An 18,365-nucleotide genomic window follows, 5' to 3' on the forward strand; every position below is an offset into this window, starting at 1 on the left:
TCATTATTATTATCCCTGCCGGATACTTACTTTTGAGGAGTAATTTGGAAGCAGCATGGCATAGTGATTTGGGGAACCCTAGATTTGGCGGGACTGAGACAGGGAGCCCCACGTGAGATTGTATCCAACCCAATTTGTCTGTATCCACCCTGGCGCTTAGTTCAGTGCCTGGCACCTAGTAAGTGCTTAACAAATACCATAATTCTTCTTATTATTATACACACTTCACCCTCACCCCCACAGCACTTACGTACATATCTGTACTTTATGTATTTTAAAGTATTGATTCATATTAATGTTAGAATAATATTGGTATTAGACTGACGTGAGACAGGTTAGTTTTACCCAACTGATGATGTGGCTAATTTGTACTTCCCAAGCACCTAGTACAGTGCTCTGCACACAGTAAGCGCTCAATAAATACAATTGAATGAATGAATAGTGGATAGAGTATATGAGCCTGGGAGTCCAAAGGGCACGGGTTCTACTCCCGGCTCTGCCACTTGTCTTTTGTGTGGCCTTGGGCAAGTCACTTCACTTCTCTGGGCCTCAATTCCCTCATTTGTAAAATGGGGATTGAGACTGTGATACCTCCTTGGGACTGGATGTGTGGCCCATTCGATTTGCTTGTATCCACCCCAGTGCTTAACACAGTGCCTGGCACGTAGTAAGTGCTTAATAAATGCCATTAGGAGTAGTACTTAGTATAAGTGCTTATATATAAGTATATAAGTATAATCAATCAATCGTATTTATTGAGCGCTTACTGTGTGCAGAGCACTGTACTAAGCGCTTGGGAAGTACAAGTTGGCAACATATAGAGACGGTCCCTACCCAACAGTGGGCTCACAGTCTAAAAGGGGGAGACAGAGAGCAAAACCAAACACACTAACAAAATAAAATAAATAGAATAGATATGTACAAGTAAAATAAATACAGTAATAAATATGTACAAACATATATACATATAGTATGAGCCCATTGTTGGGTAGGGACCGTCTCTATATGTTGCCAACTTGTATTTCCCAAGCGCTTAGTACGGTGCTCTGCACACAGTAAGTGCTCAATAAATAAGATGGAAGGAATTGAACGAATGAGCACCTAGTACAGTGCTGTGCACACAGTAAGCGCTCAGTAAATACTATTGAATGAATGAATGAATAGGTACTCCACAGGAATCTGGCCTTTTTTTCCTTCTACCCTCTTCAGTGCTTCTAAAGGGATTCAGGGCTCCCCTCACCCTCCTTTTCCAAATTGTATAATCCTTTGGATTGTGAGCCCTTTGTGGAACAGTACGTTGCCAACTTGTACTTCCCAAGGGCTTAGTACAGTGCTCTGCACACAGTAAGCGCTCAGTAAATACGATTGATTGATTGATTGACGGTGTCTGGACAGCTTCTCTGGTCTAATCTGCCCCAGTGCTTCTGCCCTCCTTCATTAGCATCCTTGATCCACCCCTCCCTCAGCCCCACAGCACGTTCCTCCAAAACCATAATTTCTTTATAAGAAGAAATTTATAAGAAGCGCTTACTATGTGCCGGGCACTGTACTGAGCGCTGGGGTGGATACAAGCAAACTGAGCTGGACACAGTCCAACTACATTAATGTCTAGCTGTGGGCAGGGAGTGTGTCTGCCAACTCTGTCCTAGTGTGCTCTCCCAAGCGTTCAGTACAGTGCCCTTGCACCCCAGTAAGCGCTCATTAAATAGGATGGATGGCTGGGGAGGGGGGGAAGCTCAGTCCGGGGTCACAGTCACGCTTCCCGGGAATGCGGCCTGGAATGACTAAGCTTTTTCTGGAAGGAGGGAAGGGGAAGGAAGGAAGGGATGGGAAGGGAAGGGGGTGGGGCCAGCTCTGTAGGCCTTACCTCTTTTGGGTTTCCGGACTCCAGTGCTCCTCCCTGCAGTGCTCCTCCTTGCAGTGCTCCGGGCCGGGGGATTCGTTGGTTGGTTCCTGGCGAGCAGTGAAGGAGGTAATAATAATAATACTGATGGTGTTTGTAAAATGCGCTTGCTATGTGCAAAGCACTCTTCTAAGCGCTGGGGAGGTTCCAAGGTGAGCAGGTGGGCCCACGGGGGGCTCACAGTTTTCATCCCCATTTTACAGATGAGGGAACTGAAGGGAAGAGAGGTAGGGACATTTCAGGCCCTGGGAGGGAGGTGGGGGGAGAAGAGCTGGCCTGTTCCCGGCTCCCTGAGGCCCCCCAACCCTGCTCCCAGGTTTCTCCAAGCTCCCCCTAGTCTCCCTAAGCCTCCTCAGCCCCCTCCCAGACCCCCCTCTAGCCCTCTCTCACACTTCCCCAAGCTTCTCCCAGTCTTTTCCCAGCTTTCCCCTGACGCCCCCCTCTAGCCCTCTCTCATACTTCCCCAAGCTTCTCCCAGTCTTTTCCCAGCTTTCCCCAGACGCCCTCCCAGCCCTCTCTCATACTTCCCCAAGCTTCTCCCAGTCTTTTCCCAGCTTTCCCCAGACCCCCCCTCTGGCCCTCTCTCATACTTCCCCAAGCTTCTCCCAGTCTTTTCCCAGCTTTCCCCAGACGCCCCCCCTCTAGCCCTCTCTCATACTTCCCCAAGCTTCTCCCAGTCTTTTCCCAGCTTTCTCCAGACCCCCCTCTAGCCCTCTCTCATTTCCCCAAGCTTCTCCCAGTCTTTTCCCAGCTTTCCCCAGACCCCCCCCAGCCCTCTCTCATACTTCCCCAAGCTTCTCCCAGTCTTTTCCCAGCTTTCCCCAGACCCCCCAGCCCTCTTTCATACTTCCCCAAGCTTCTCCCAGCCTTTTCCCAACTTTCCCCAGACCCCCCCAGCCCTCTCTATTTCCCCAAGCTTCTCCCAGTCTTTTCCCCGCTTTCCCCAGACCCCCCCCCCCCCACCAGCCCTCTCTCATATTTCCCCAAGCTTCTCCCAGGTGTCCCCAGACCCCCCCTGGAGCCCCCTTCCCCAGACCCCCCCGGAGCCCTCCCCCCTGCCCCTCGTCCAGGTTTCCCCAGGCTTCTCCCAGCCTTTCCCCAGGTTTCCCCAGAATCCCCCCTCCCCGCTCCCAGGTTTCCCCAGGCTTCTCCCGGTCTTTTCCCGGGTTTCCCCAGACTTCCCCCCTCTCCCTCCCTCCCAGGTTTCATTCATTAATTCATTCATTCAATCGTATTTATTGAGCGCTTACTGTGTGCAGAGCACTCTAGGCTCCTCCCAGCCTTTTCCCAGCTTTCCCCAGGCTTCTCCCAGCCTTTTCCCAGCTTTCCCCGGGCTCTTGTCCCAGCCTTTCCCCAACTTTCCCCAGTCTCCCCCAGAGTCCCCTCTCAAGCTTTTCCCAGGTTTCCCCAGACTCCCCTGTACCCCTCTCTCATTTCCCCAGTCTCCCCTTCATGTTTTCCCCAGGCTTTTCCCAGGTTTCCCCAGACTCCCCCCTACCCCTCTCCCATGTTTCCCCGGGCTTCTCCCAGCCTTTTCCCAGGTTTCCCCAGACTCCCCCCTACCCCTCTCCCATGTTTCCCCAGACTTCTCCCAGCCTTTTCCCAGCTTTCGCCGGGCGCTTGTCCCAGCCTTTCCCCAGCTTTCCCCAGTCTCCCCCAGAGCCCCCTCTCAAGCTTTTCCCAGCTTTCCCCAGACTCCCCCCATCCCTCTCTCATGTTTTCCCAGTCCTTTCCCAGGTTTTCCCAGTGTCCCCCCAGCCCCATCCCATGTGGCTCCCCTGCCCCCATGTTTCCCCAGGCTGTCCCCAAGGCCTCTCCCCCAGCTTTCCTCACCCCCCTCTCCCCTCAAGCTTCCCCCAACTCCCCCCTTGTCCCCTTCCAGGCTTCCCCCCAAATCCATCCATCCCCGTGCATAGGGTGTCATGTCTGGGAGCAGCAGGTGGGCTTCACCAGGGACTCAGCCTTCCCCAGGGGGCTTTTGTTCCTTGGGCGGTGGGATTCCCTGGGAAACTTGCAGTTTCATTTCATTTCAGGGCTTCCCCAACTTCCCACCCCAGCAGGTTCTTGATTGCCAAACTAAAGCCACAAGACCCTTCTGATGTCAGGGCGGCCCACGTGGCTTTTTGCCATGGGGATTTAATTCCGTCCTAGTAAGACAGAGGAAGGAGAGGCAAGGAAGCAAAAGGGAAAAACTGTGTCAGGCTCCTCAAACATTAGACATCAGATATGCAGTATGTGAGCACACCGTGGCTGGAACTGTGGGTCTCTTTTCGACCTTTTAAACCAAATACTCCATCTTTAAGTGAATTTCCCTATGGCCTACTGGAAAGATTCGGAGCCAGGAGACTTGGGTTCTAACCTTGGCTCCCCCACTTGTCTGCTGTGTGGCCTTGGACAAGTCACAACTTGTCTGTGCCTCAGTTTCCTCATCTGAAAAATGGAGGTTCAATATCTCTTCCCCCTCCCCTTTAGGCTGTAAGCCCTGTGTCCTCTGATTATCCCGTATCTACCTCAGTACCTAGCTTGGCACAGAGTATGCACTTAAGTGCAATAATAATGATGATGATTGTGTAGAATTGTATACAGTAATAAACAATTAAACAGTGATGCAGTAGAATAGTGATTATTGTTTATGGTGTTTTCGAATACAGAGGACAACTCTGTATGACACCAAAAAAGTATATATGGCGGAAAAAAAGTGTATCTACCCCAGAACTCATAACGGTTTTCTCAAAACAGCCGCATCCAGGAAAACTACTATTTGTCCATTACTTGTGAGTATTGGAACTGGAGAAGGGCAGCTCACTATCCATGCCCACTGTGCTCTGAGCAATGATAATACTTCCCAAGTGCTTAGTACAGTGCTCTGCACGTAGTAAGTGCTCAATAAATATGATTGATGATGATGATGATGATAATAATTTCAAAAATAATAATCATTGTGGTGGTTGTTAAGCGCTTACTATGTGCCGAGCACTATTCTAAGCGCTGGTGGAGATACTAAGAAATTGGGTTGTCCCACATGGGGCTCACAGTCTTAATTCCCGTTTTATAGGTGAGGTAACTGAGGCCCAGAGAAGTGAAGTGAAGGTCACACAGCAGATGAGTGGCACAGTCGAAATTAGAACCCAGAACCCAGAAATTAGAACGCAGATCCTTCCGACTCTCAGGCTCATGCTCTATCCACCAGGCCATGCTGTGTGCTCACTGTGTACCGAGTCCTGTACTAGGAGCTTGGAGAATACAATCCAGTAGAGCCCGTAGACATATTCATTCATTCATTCATTCAATCGCATTTATTGAGCGCTTACTGTGTGCAGAGCACTGTACTAAGCGCTTGGGAAGTACAAGTCGGCAACATATAGGGACAGTCCCTACCCAACAACGGGCTCACAGGCTGGAAGAGGGAGACAGACAACAAAACACTTACGAGAGCGCTCAGTAAATAGGACGATTTGACGGATTTATGAAAGCGTTCAGTAAATAGGCTGATTTTAGGGATTTACGAGACCGCTCATTAAATGGGCTGATTTTAAAAAGTTACGAAAGCGCTCAGTCATTACGGTTTTAGGGATTTACGAGCGCTCGGTAAATAGGACGATCTGACAGATTTCCGAAAGCGGTCAGTAAACAGGAGGATCTTACGGATTTAGGCGCGCTCGGTAAATAGCTGACTTTACAGATTTACAAAAGCGCTCAGGAAGTAGGCTGATTTTAAGGAGTTCAGTCATGACGATTTCTCAGCGCTTACAACAATGCTCAGCGCCTAGTAAGCGTTTAACAAATACCACCGTTGACAAATTGCCGAAAGTGCTCAGTAAATAGGAGGATCTGTCGGATTTAGGGACACTCAGTAATCAATCAATCAATCAATCGTATTTATTGAGCGCTTACTATGTGCAGAGCACTGTACTAAGCGCTTGGGAAGTACAAATTGGCAACACATAGAGACAGTCCCTACCCAACAGTGGGCTCACAGTCTAAAAGGGGGAGACAGAGAACAAAACCAAACATACTAACAAAATAAAATAAATAGAATAGATATGTTCAAGTAAAATAAATAAATAAATACATAAATAGAGTAATAAATATGTACAACCATATATACATATATACAGGTGCTGTGGGGAAGGGAAGGAGGTAAGATGGGGGGATGGAGAGGGGGACGAGGGGGAGAGGAAGGAAGGGGCTCAGTCTGGGAAGGCCTCCTGGAGGAGGTGAGCTCTCAGCAGGGCCTTGAAGGGAAATCAGTAAATAGGCTGATTTCATTCAATCGTCAAATCCGTGATTTGACGGATTTCCGAGCACGCTCAGTAAATGGACTGATTTTAAGGAAGTTACGAAAGCACTCAGCAAGAGATGATCTTCTCCCACAAGGAGCTCACAGTCTGGAGGAGAACTTTTAGACAGAGCTCAGACTTTATTAAACGTCAGAGAATCTACACCAAAAGCAGACGAATGGTCTTATGTGGATTGTTTAATTTTAAAGTTTGCCCTTATTGTTCATACTGTATTCCTATTTAATTCCTTCAGGTCTGACTTCTCAGTGTAACAATGAGGAAGGAGCCTGGCGCTGGGAGTCGGGAGACCTGGGGCCTAATCCCAGCTGTACTATTGCCCTGCTGTGCAGCCTAGGGCAAATCACTTAACCTCTCTGAGCCTCAGTTTCTTCCTCTGTAAAATGGAGATTAGATAGCTGTTCTCCCTCCTACATAGAGCGGAAGCCCCATGTGGGGCAGGGATTGTGTCCAGCCTGATTATCTACCCCAGGGATTTAGTACATCATCATCATCATCATCAATCGTATTTATTGAGCGCTTACTGTGTGCAGAGCACTGTACTAAGCGCTTGGGAAGTACAAGTTGGCAACATATAGAGACAGTCCCTACCCAACAGTGGGCTCACAGTCTAAAAGGGGGAGACAAAACCAAACATACTACAAAATAAAATAGAATAGATATGTACAAGTAAAATAAATAAATAAATAGTACAGTGCTTGGCACATAGTAAGTGGGCTCACAGTCTAAAAGGGGGAGACAAAACCAAACATACTACAAAATAAAATAGAATAGATATGTACAAGTAAAATAAATAAATAAATAAATAGTACAGTGCTTGGCACATAGTAAGTGCTTAACAAATACCGCAGTTATCATTCTTGTTGCCAACTTGTACTTCCCAAGCGCTTAGTACAGTGCCCTGCACACAGTAAGTGCTCAATAAATACGATTGATTGATGGATTCTTATCATTAGATAACTCCTCTCCCCTCCTCTCAGGTTGTGAGCCCTTAGTGGGAACAGTGATGATGATCATGTAATTACCCTGAGCTTAGTACAAGGCCTGGCGTGTTGTGATTGCTCAGTAAATACTAAAATAATTGGGTTCCATGTGAGTCAGGCAAAAGGGAAATGGAAACTTTGGGGTGGCAGTTAAGAAGGAAAGGCTTTCTGGATTTACAATAAGTTTTTGTACTCGGTGAGAATAGTAAAAAAAAAAATTTATAAGCTTTCCCTTCATATTTTTTTTTTCCAGAAACGATGCTAGCTGTGCACTTTGACCAACCGGGAGGGCCAGAAAATCTTTATTTGAAAACAGTGGCCAAACCGTCTCCAGGAGAAGGTGAAATCCTCGTTAAGGTTCACGCCAGTGCGCTGAACAGGGCGGACTTACTCCAGGTATGATCTTCCTCAGTCATCAATCAATCAATCAATCAATCGATGGTATCGATTGGGCGTTTACGGGGTGCGGAGCACTTGGAAGAGAGTCGGCAGACACATTCCCTGCCATCGAGGAGCTTACAGTCTAGACCGGAGGACGGATTTTAATATAAATAAATACACTAGGAGACCGTGAGCCCGTCTTCTAGACTGCGAGCCCGTTGTTGGGTAGGGACCGCCTCTAGATGTTGCCGACTTGTACTTCCCCAGCGCTTAGTACAGTGCTCTGCACACAGTAAGTGCTCAGTAAATACGATTGATTGAATGAATGAATGAATGAATACGTACCTAGGTGAAGAAGGGTTGAGGCTGTGGTGAATAGCCAGTGCTTAAAGGGTCCAGAGTTTAGAACAGTGCTTTGCACATAGTAAGCGCTTAATAAATGCCATCATTATTATTACAGATCCAATTGCGCGGGTGACACAGAAGGGAGAGGGAGTTGGGGAAATGAGGGCCTAGTTGGGGAAGGCCTCTTGGAGGAGATGGAATTGTGGTAATAATAATAATTGTGTTTGTTAAGTGCTTACTATGTGCCCATGTGTATACTATGTGTATATATGGTTGTACATATTTATTACTCTATTTATTTATTTATTTATTTATTTATGTTACTTGTACATTTCTATCCTATTTTATTTTGTTGGTATGTTTGGTTCTGTTCTCTGTCTCCCCCTTTTAGACTGTGAGCCCACTGTTGGGTAGGGACTGTCTCTATGTGTTGCCAATTTGTACTTCCCAAGCGCTTAGTACAGTGCTCTGCACATAGTAAGCCCTCAATAAATACGATTGATTGATTGATTGATTAATTGCCCAGCACTGTTCTGAGCGCTGGAGTAGAGACAAGGTAATCAAGCTGGCCCATGTGGAGCTCAAAGTTTTAATCCCCATTTTGCAGATGAGGTAACCGAGGCACAGAGAAGTTAAATGACTTGCCCAGCTATCGGCTTTAAGTCACCTAGCTGATAAGTGGCGGAGGCGGGATTAGAAATCACGACCTTTGACTCCCAAGCCCAGGCTCCGGTCACGAATCTCCGCAGGCCCAGCGTGTTGCTCTTACACCACTTGGACTCTTGTCCCTATTTAACATTTCTGGAGGCCGAAAACCAAATCCAGCTTTTGCCAAATCCCGTTCAGTCATCAGATTCCAGCCCAGCGTTGCCGTGAGGAGATCAGGGTGGTGCTGCACCCCTGCTCGGGGCTAAGGGAAGGGCAGGCTAAGGGATGGGAAGCGGCGGGGCCTAGTGGAAGAGCACAGGGAGTCAGAGGACCTGGGTTCTAATCCTGACTCTGCCATTTGCTTGCCGCGTGACCTTGGTCTAGTCATCTAGCTTCTCTGCGTCTCAGTTTCCTCAACTGTCAAAAGGGGGATGAAATACCCGTTCTCCCTCCTGCTTAGACTGTGAGCCCCATGTGGGCCAGGGACTGTGTCAGACATAATGAAGTTGTACCTACCCCAGGGCTTAGAACAGCGTTTGACACACAGTAAGCGCGTAACAAATACCAGAACGAAAGAAAGAACGATGGCTCTGCCAATAGACCCATCATCATCATCATCAATCGTATTTATTGAGCACTTACTATGTGCAGAACACTGTACTAAGCGCTTGGGAAGTACAAATTGGCAACATATGGAGACAGTCCCTACCCAACAGTGGGCTCACAGTCTAAAAGGGGGAGACAGAGAACAAAACCAAACATACTAACAAAATAAAATAAATAGGACAGATATGTACAAGTAAAATAAATAAATAAATCATCATCATCATCATCGATCGTATTTATTGAGCGCTTACTATGTGCAGAGCACTGTACTAAGCGCTTGGGAAGTACAAATTGGCAACATATAGTCCCTACCCTACAGTGGGCTCACAGTCTAAAAGGGGGAGACAGAGAACAAAACCAAACATACTAACAAAATAAAATAAATAGGATAGATATGTACAAGTAAAATAAATAAATAAATCATCGTCATCATCATCAATCGTATTTATTGAGCACTTACTATGTGCAGAGCACTGTACTAAGCGCTTGGGAAGTACAAATTGGCAACATCTAGAGACGGTCCCTATCCAACAGTGGGCTCACAGTCTAAAAGGGGGAGACAGAGAACAAAACCAAACATACTAACAAAATAAAATAAATAGGATAGATATGTACAAGTAAAATAAATAAATCATCATCATCATCATCAATCGTATTTATTGAGCGCTTACTATGTGCAGAGCACTGTACTAAGCGCTTGGGAAGTACATCATCATCATCAATCGTATTTATTGAGTGCTTACTATGTGCAGAGCACTCTACTAAGCGCTTGGGAAGTACAAATTGGCAACATAAAATAACAGAGTAATAAATAGAGTGATAAATAGAGTAATAAATATGTACAACCATAATAAATATGTACAACATCGCAGAAGATCTGTAAAATGGGGATTAATACCGTGAGCCCCAAGGGGGACGTAGACTGTGTCCAGCCATTCAGGCTTAGTACAGTGCTTGGCACAAGGTGAGTGCTTGCTCTGCACACAGTAAGCGCTCAATAAATACGACTGAATGAACGATTGAACAAATACCATTTTTTTTTTTAAAAAAAAGGATTGGGATTGATGTCGAACGCCAGCTCAACCGCCCAGTGGCCAGCGATCATCCCCGGATCCTCCCTGGCTTGGCGAAAAGAGGGAGGAGAAAGGAATGGGGAGAGCCCGGGTGGGTCCATTGACCGACTGCATCAATCAATCAATCAATCGTATTTATTGAGCGCTTACTATGTGCAGAGCACTGTACTAAGCGCTTGGGAAGTACAAATTGGCGACACATAGAGACAGTCCCTACCCAACAGTGGGCTCACAGTCTAAAAGGGGGAGACAGAGAACAAAACCAAACATACTAACAAAATAAAATAAATAGGATAGATATGTACAAGTAAAATAAATAAATAAATCATCATCATCATCAATCGTATTTATTGAGCGCTTACTATGTGCAGAGCACTGTACTAAGCGCTTGGGAAGTACAAATTGGCAACATAAAATAATAAATAGAGTAATAAATAAATAGATAAATAAATAAATAAATAAATAAATAGAGTAATAAATATGTACAACCATAATAAATATGTACAACATCGGAGAAGATCTGTAAAATGGAGATTAATACCGTGAGCCCCAAGGGGGACGTAGACTGTGTGCAGCCATTCAGGCTTAGTACAGTGCTTGGCACAATGTGAGTGCTTGCTCTGCACACAGTAAGCACTCAGTAAATACGACTGAATGAACGATTGAACAAATACCATTTTTTTTTTAAAAAAAAAGGATCGGGATTGACGTCGAACGCCAGCTCAACCGCCCAGTGGCCAGCGATCATCCCCGGATCCTCCCTGGCTTGGCGAAAAGAGGGAGGAGAAAGAAATGGGGAGAGCCCGGGTGGGTCCATTGACCGACTGCATCAATCAATCAATCAATCGTATTTATTGAGCGCTTACTATGTGCAGAGCACTGTACTAAGCGCTTGGGAAGTACAAATTGGCGACACATAGAGACAGTCCCTACCCAACAGTGGGCTCACAGTCTGAATTGTTTCTTGCAGAGAAAGGGCCAGTATCCTCCACCCGAAGGAGCCAGTGAAATTTTGGGACTGGAAGCGTCCGGCCTCGTGGCTGAAGTGGGGCCCGGTTGCGGGGGGCGATGGAAGCCAGGCGATGGGGTGATGGCCCTCCTGGCCGGAGGGGGCCAGGCCCAGTACGTCCCGGTGCCGGAGGGCCTGCTCATGCCCATCCCCGGCGGCCTGTCGTTCTCTGAGGCGGCGGCCATCCCGGAGGCCTGGCTCACGGCCTTCCAACTGCTGCATCTCTTAGGTGAGCGGTCGGGGGCCGGGAGGACGGGGCGGGGGACTGCTCTCCGAGGACACCCAACCTTCCCGCCTCCCTCTGTCGCTGCCACTCGAAACGTTCGTTAAGTGACTGATTTCAGCCCCCTGCCTCTTGCCTCGTTTGCCCAAGGAATAATTCTGGTCCGGTCGGACCTGTGGGACTTCCCGGTAGGCATCGAGATGCCGCTGGGTAAGCGCAGCCCCTGGCCACAGGGAGCTTACGGTCTAGCGTACGGTAGCGTGGCCTTGGGGTCCTGCCGGAGGTGAGGTTGCTGGGGTGGCAGTGACCCTGATGATCACGGCCGAGGGAGTGGCGACCCATGTGTGTCTGCTAAAGGCAAAACGGCAGGGCCTAGTGGAAATCCGCCGAGCAAGCCCTCTTCCTCCCTTCAAAGCCCTACTGAGAGCTCACCTCCTCCAGGAGGCCTTCCCACACTGAGCCCCCTTTTTCCTCTCTCCCTCCCCACCCCCCCACGTCCTACCTCCTTCCCCTCCCCATAGCACCTGTGTATATGTTTGTACAGATTTATTACTCTATTTTACTTGTACATATTTACTATTCTATTGATTTTAATGATGCGTATTCAGCTTTAATTCTATTTGTTCTGACGACTTGACACCTGTCCCCATGTTTTGTTTTGTTGTCTGTCTCCCCCTTCTAGACTGTGAGCCCTTTGTCGGGTAGGGACCGTCTCTAGATGTTGCCAACTTGTACTTCCCAAGCGCTTCGTACAGTGCTCTGCACACAGTAAGCGCTCAATAAATACAACTGAATGAAGGGTTCTTCCCCGACTAATCCCTCCCCCTTCTAGACTGTGAGCCCGCTGTTGGGTAGGGACCGTCTCTAGATGTTGCCAACTTGTACTTCCCAAGCGCTTCGTACAGTGCTCTGCACACAGTAAGCGCTCAATAAATACAACTGAATGAAGCGTTCTTCCCCGACTAATCCCTCCCCCTTCTAGACTGTGAGCCCGCTGTTGGGTAGGGACCGTCTCTAGATGTTGCCAACTTGTACTTCCCAAGCGCTTCGTACAGTGCTCTGCACACAGTAAGCGCTCGATAAATGCAACTGAATGAAGGGTTCTTCCCCGACTAATCCCTCCTTTCCTCTTCGCCCTGATTCGCTCCCTTTATTCATCCCCTCTCCCAGCTCCACGGCACTTGTATGCGTATCGGCAGTTTATTTATTTACATTCATGTCTGTGTCCCCCTCTAGACCGTAAGTTCGTTGTGGGCAGGGAGTGTGTCTGCTCACAGTAAGCGCTCGGTAGATACGATGGAATGAATGAATGAGTACCCGTTCTTCCTCCGACTTGGCCGGTGAACCCCGTGTGAGACCCGATTTTACCAACTGGCGTAATGGGTACAGTTCCCGGCACACAGTAGGCGCTCACCAGATCCCCCAATCCCGCTTACGATTAGGCGGAGTGAAGGTCGGCGAGACGGTGCTCATCCACGCGGGGAGCAGCGGGGTCGGCACGGCCGCCGTCCAGCTGAGCCGCCTGGCCGGAGCGGTCCCCCTGGTCACGAGCGGCTCGCCCGAGAAAGTCCAGTCGGCCAAGAAACTTGGAGCCGCTGCTGGGTTTAATTACAAGGAGGAGGACTTTGCCCGGGGGGTCCTGAACTTCACCAAAGGTAAGAACGGTGGAGGGCCGGGATCCGGTCAGCCGACCCCTGCCGTGCTCGCCCAAGCGCTCGGCGATCGGAATAATAATAACGATGGTATTTGTTAAGCGCTTACTATGTGCCAAGCACTAAGCGCTGGGATAGATACAGGGCGGGTCACTTAGCTTCTCTGTGCCGCAGTGAAATGGGGATGAAGACTGTGAGCCGCCCGAGGGACAACCTGATCACCTTATAACCTCCCCAGCGCTTATAACAGTGCTTTGCACATATTAAGCGCTTAATAAATGCCATCATTATTATTATTATTAATATCTGTAGGTTATCAGTACTAACCGTGCACAGGGTAAGTGCTCAGTCTAGAAGACTGTGAGCCCGCTGTTGGGTAGGGACCGTCTCTATATGTTGCCAATTTGTACTTCCCAAGCGCTTAGTACAGTGCTCTGCACACAGTAAGCGCTCGATAAATACGATTGAATGGATGAATGAATGAATAAGGAGCGGGAAGCGGCATGGCCTAGTGGAAATCAATCAATCAATCAATCGTATTTATTGAAATATGGAAAGAGTGGACCTTGGTTCTGATCCCGGCTCCGCCACGCTCCGCTGTGTGACCTTGGGCAAGTCACTTCACTGTTCTGTGCCTCAGTTCCCTCACCTGTCAGGTGGGGATTAAGAGTGTGAGCCCCACGTGGGACAGGAACTGGGTCCAACCTCATTAACTTCATTCCTTCGTTCAATCGTATTTATTGAGCGCTTACTGTGTGCAGAGCACTGTACTAAGCGCTTGGGAAGTACAGGTTGGCAACATATAGAGACGGTCCCTACCCAACAACTTGTACGTAGCCCACCGCTCAGTTCAGTGCCTGGCACAGAGTCAGCGCTTAACAAATACCATTACATAAAATAATAGTTTAGAAAATCACGATGCTATTGATTGATCAGTAGAGCCGTACTGATGTGTGGCAAGCTAGATTTGAGAATAATAATAATGATGGCATTTATTAGGCGCTTACTATGTGCAAAGCACTGTTCTAAGCGCTGGGGGGGGGGAAACAAGGTGATCAGGTTGTCCCACAGGGGGCTCATTTTACAGATGAGGTAACTGAGGCCCAGAGAAGTGAAGTGACTTGCCCAAAGTCACACAGGTGACAATTGGCGGAGCCAGGACTTGAACCCATGATCACTGACTCCAAAGCCCGGGCTCTTTCCACTGAGCCACGCTGCTTCTTGAGAGAAAAGTCTCCCGGCCCAGACAATGAACGGAGTGACCCCAATCAGCTTAGGGGATCAATCAATCAATTGTATTTATTGAGCACTTACTGTGTGCAGAGCACTGTACTAAGCGCTTGGGAAGTCCAAGTTGGCAACGTATAGAGACGGTCCTGACCCAACAGTGGGCTCACAGTCTAGAAGGGGGAGACAGAGAACAAAACCAAACATATTAACAAAATAAAATAAATAGGTACAAGTGAAATAAATAAATCGACACTCTCTGTCATGCCTCCAGCACTTAGTAAGCACTAGACAAATGACACTGTTATTATTATTTTTATTATTCTTACCTTCCCGTCCATCAATTGTTTAGTACCTCTGCTGCCATTCCTGAGGTACTATTCTATTTATTTGATTTTGTTAACATGTATTGTTTTGTTGTCTGTCTCCCCCTTCTAGACTGTGAGCCCGCTGTTGGGTAGGGACCGCCTCTATACGTTGCCGACTTGTACTTCCCAAGCGCTTCGCACAGTGCTCCGCACGCAGTAAGCGCTCAATAAATACAATTGATTGGTTGATTGATTGATTCTAGACTGTGAGCCCACTGTTGGGTAGGGACCGCCTCTATACGTTGCCGACTTGTACTTCCCAAGCGCTTAGCACAGTGCTCCGCATGCAGTAAGCGCTCAATAAATACGATTGATTGGTTGATTGATTGATTCTAGACTGTAAGCCCCCTGTTGGGTAGGGACCGTCTCTGTACGTTGCCGACTTGTACTTCCCAAGCGCTTAGCACAGTGCCCTGCACGCAGTAAGCGCTCAATAAAGACGATTGATTGGTTGATTGATTGATTCTAGACTGTGAGCCCACTGTTGGGTAGGGACCGTCTCTATACGTTGCCGACTTGTACTTCCCAAGCGCTTAGCACAGTGCTCCGCACGCAGTAAGCGCTCAATAAAGACGATTGATTGGTTGATTGATTGATTCTAGACTGTGAGCCCGCTGTTGGGTAGGGACCGCCTCTATACGTTGCCGACTTGTACTTCCCAAGCGCTTAGCACGGTGCTCCGCACGCAGTAAGCGCTCAATAAATACGATTGAATGAACGAATTCACTCTTTCGCACTCAACTTTCGGAGCCCTCGAGGATTCTGACTGCGTGTTTCACGGTCAAGGGGCCGGGGTCAACGTTATCCTGGACTGCGTCGGTGGATCCTACTGGGAAAAGAACCTCAGCTGCCTGGCGACTGACGGTCGGTGGATCTTGTACGGGCTGCTCGGAGGAGGAGAGGTCCAGGGGCAGCTGCTTTCCAAACTACTCCGTAAACGGGGAAGGCTCATCGCCAGTGTGCTGCGAGCCCGGGACAAGAAGGCGAGTCTTGGTGGGGAACGCAGTCGGAGCCTACTCAGCTTAATCAATCAATCAATCGTATTTATTGAGCGCCTGCTATGTGCAGAGCACTGTACTAAGCGCTTGGGAAGTACAAATCGGCAACACGATCACTTCTGTTCTTCTTCCTAGCGCAGACGAAGCAGAGCCTACGCTGTGGTTTTATAATAACGACGGTGCCCGTGAAGCGCTCACTATGTGCCCAGCGCCAGTTCAGTGGAAAGAGCCCGGGCTTTGGAGTCAGAGGTCACGGGTTTGAACCCGGCTCCGCCACTTGTCAGCTGGGTGACTTTGGGCAAGTCACTTCACTTCTCTAGGCCTCAGTTCCCTCATCTGTAAAATAGGGATTAAGACTGTGAGCCCCGTGTGGGTCAACCTGATCACCTTGTAACCTCCCCAGTGCTTAGAACAGTGCTTTGCACATAGTAAGCACTTAATAAATACCATTATTATTATTATTATTATTATTATTAAGCGCTGGGGTAGATACAGGCTAATCAGGTTGGACACAGTCCCGGCCGTTCATTCCTTCATTCAGTCGTATTTATCAAGCGCTCACTGTATTAAGCGCTTGGGAGAGTAGCCCGTTGTTGGGTAGGGGCCGTCTCTATATATTGCCGATTTGTACTTCCCAAGCGCTTAGTCCAGTGCTCTGCACACAGTAAGCGCTCAATAAATACGATTCAATGAATGAATGATTGAGAGTGCAGTACAATAAACTGACACGTTCCCTGCCCAAAACGGGCTTGCAGTCTAGATGGGGGGGTGACAGACATCAATACAATCAAATCAATTACAGATAGGTACGTAAATGCTGTGGGGCTAGGGCTCACAGTCCCAATCCCCATTTTCCAGATGAGGTAACTGAGGCGCGGGGAAGTGAAGTGACTTGCCCAAGGCCACACAGCAGACAAATGGCGAATCCGGGATTAGAACCCATGACCTCCTAACTCCCAGGCCTGGGCTCTAGCCACTGCGCCTCGCTGCTTCCCATTTTAATTGGATTTTTTGCCCGGTTCGTCGACAGCTGTGGGAGTTAGGAGCCCTGGGTTCTAATCCCAGCACCACCACGTGTGACCTTGGGCGGGTCACTTGACTTCTCTATGCCTAGGTTTCCTCATCTGTAACATAGGGGTTCAATAACCTCTTCTTCTGCCCCGTTAGACTGTGAGCCCCATATGGGACAGGGATCGTGTCTGATAGTATTATTATTATTATGTGGGACAACCTGATCACCTTGTATCCCCCCCAGCGCTTAGAACAGTGCTTTGCACATAGTAAGCGCTTAACAAATACCAGCATCATCAACTTCTCTATGCCTGGGTTTCCTCATCTGTAACATAGGGGTTCAATAACCTCTTCTTCTGCCCCGTTAGACTGTGAACCAGACTGAGTCCCTTCCTTCCTCTCCCCCTCGTCCCCCTCTCCATCCCCCCCCATCTTACCTCCTTCCCTTCCCCACAGCACCTGTATATATGGATATATGTTTGTACGTATTTATTACTCTATTTATTTTATTTATTTTACTTGTACATATCTATCCTATTTATTTTATTTTGTTAGTATGTTTGGTTTTGTTCTCTGTCTCCCTCTTCTAGACTGTGAGCCCACTGTTGGGTAGGGACTGTCTCTATATGTTGCCAATTTATACTTCCCAAGCGCTTAGTATAGTGCTCTGTACATAGTAAGCGCTCAATAAGTACGATTGATGATGATGATGATGAACCCCATATGGGTCAGGGATTGTGTCTGATATTATTATTATGTGGGACAACCTAATCACCTTGTATCCCCCCCAGCGCTTAGAACAGTGCTTTGCACATAGTAAGCGCTTAACAGATACCATCATCATCATCATCATCATATGATCGTCTTGTATCTCCCCCAGCGCTAAGTACAACGCCTGGCATAGAGTAAGGACTTAACTGATGCTGTTATTATTACTCTCATCGCTATTATTATTATTTTTATTATTAACTGATGCTGTTATTATCACCCTCATCGTCATCATCATCATTATTTTTATTATTACTGCCGTGAGTTCCGAAGGAAGGCTTCTGATGAGGGTGAAATGTAACGGACCTCCCATCTCCCGGTTTTCAGTATAAAGAGGAATTGGTGAGAGCCTTCACGGAGCGCATCCTGCCGCATTTCTCCCCACCTGGAGAAAGCCCTCACCACCTGGTCCCGCTCATTGATAGCGTTTTCCCACTGGAAAAGGTCGCGGACGCGCACAGACACATGGAGGACAACAGGAACCTCGGCAAAATCGTCTTGGAAATGCCTCTACTACCCTGAGGTGGGGAAAAGATGCAACACCAAGCTCAGGTGGGGTAATTAATCTCAAGGGAGGGGAGATGGTTTGGTTTTATAAGCTCTGAAAAATAAAAGCCACCGTATTCAGTCACTCAATCGTATTTATTGAGCGCTTACCGTGTGGAGAGCACTGTACTAAGCGCTTGGGACAGTACAAGCTGGCAACGTAACAGAGACGGTCCCTACCCGACAACGGGCTCACAGTCTAGAAGGGGGAGAGTTTGACCGTACGGCGACTTTTTGGGAAAAATTGGGAACTATTTTCAAGCGTAGCCATGTTGGTTTTTGAAATTATAAATTCTCCTTTGAAGCACGTGTCTGGATATTTACTA

General features: G+C 47.9%; 1 protein-coding gene across 9 annotated transcripts in view; it reads left to right on the plus strand.

The window, feature by feature from the left end:
• The window catches only part of TP53I3 (tumor protein p53 inducible protein 3), a 41,573-nt gene extending 23,449 nt beyond the window's left edge, over positions 1-18,124 (plus strand). For 8 of the 9 annotated variants that reach the window (XM_038751025.1, XM_038751023.1, XM_038751022.1 and 5 more), the window contains 5 exons: positions 7,438-7,580; positions 11,208-11,475; positions 12,912-13,124; positions 15,503-15,699; positions 17,821-18,124. In XM_038751025.1, the coding sequence (XP_038606953.1) occupies positions 7,438-7,580; positions 11,208-11,475; positions 12,912-13,124; positions 15,503-15,699; positions 17,821-18,015 (1,016 nt within the window). In that variant the 3' untranslated portion in view covers positions 18,016-18,124. Of the gene's footprint in view, positions 1-1,877; positions 1,973-7,437; positions 7,581-11,207; positions 11,476-12,911; positions 13,125-15,502; positions 15,700-17,820 lie in introns of those variants that run through there. The other variant, XM_038751027.1, reaches the window with a different exon arrangement.
• The last annotated feature ends 241 nt before the right edge of the window (positions 18,125-18,365 follow it).

This window comes from Tachyglossus aculeatus, chromosome 9 (assembly GCF_015852505.1).
Source record: "Tachyglossus aculeatus isolate mTacAcu1 chromosome 9, mTacAcu1.pri, whole genome shotgun sequence".
In the NCBI taxonomy this organism is placed as follows: domain Eukaryota; kingdom Metazoa; phylum Chordata; class Mammalia; order Monotremata; family Tachyglossidae; genus Tachyglossus; species Tachyglossus aculeatus.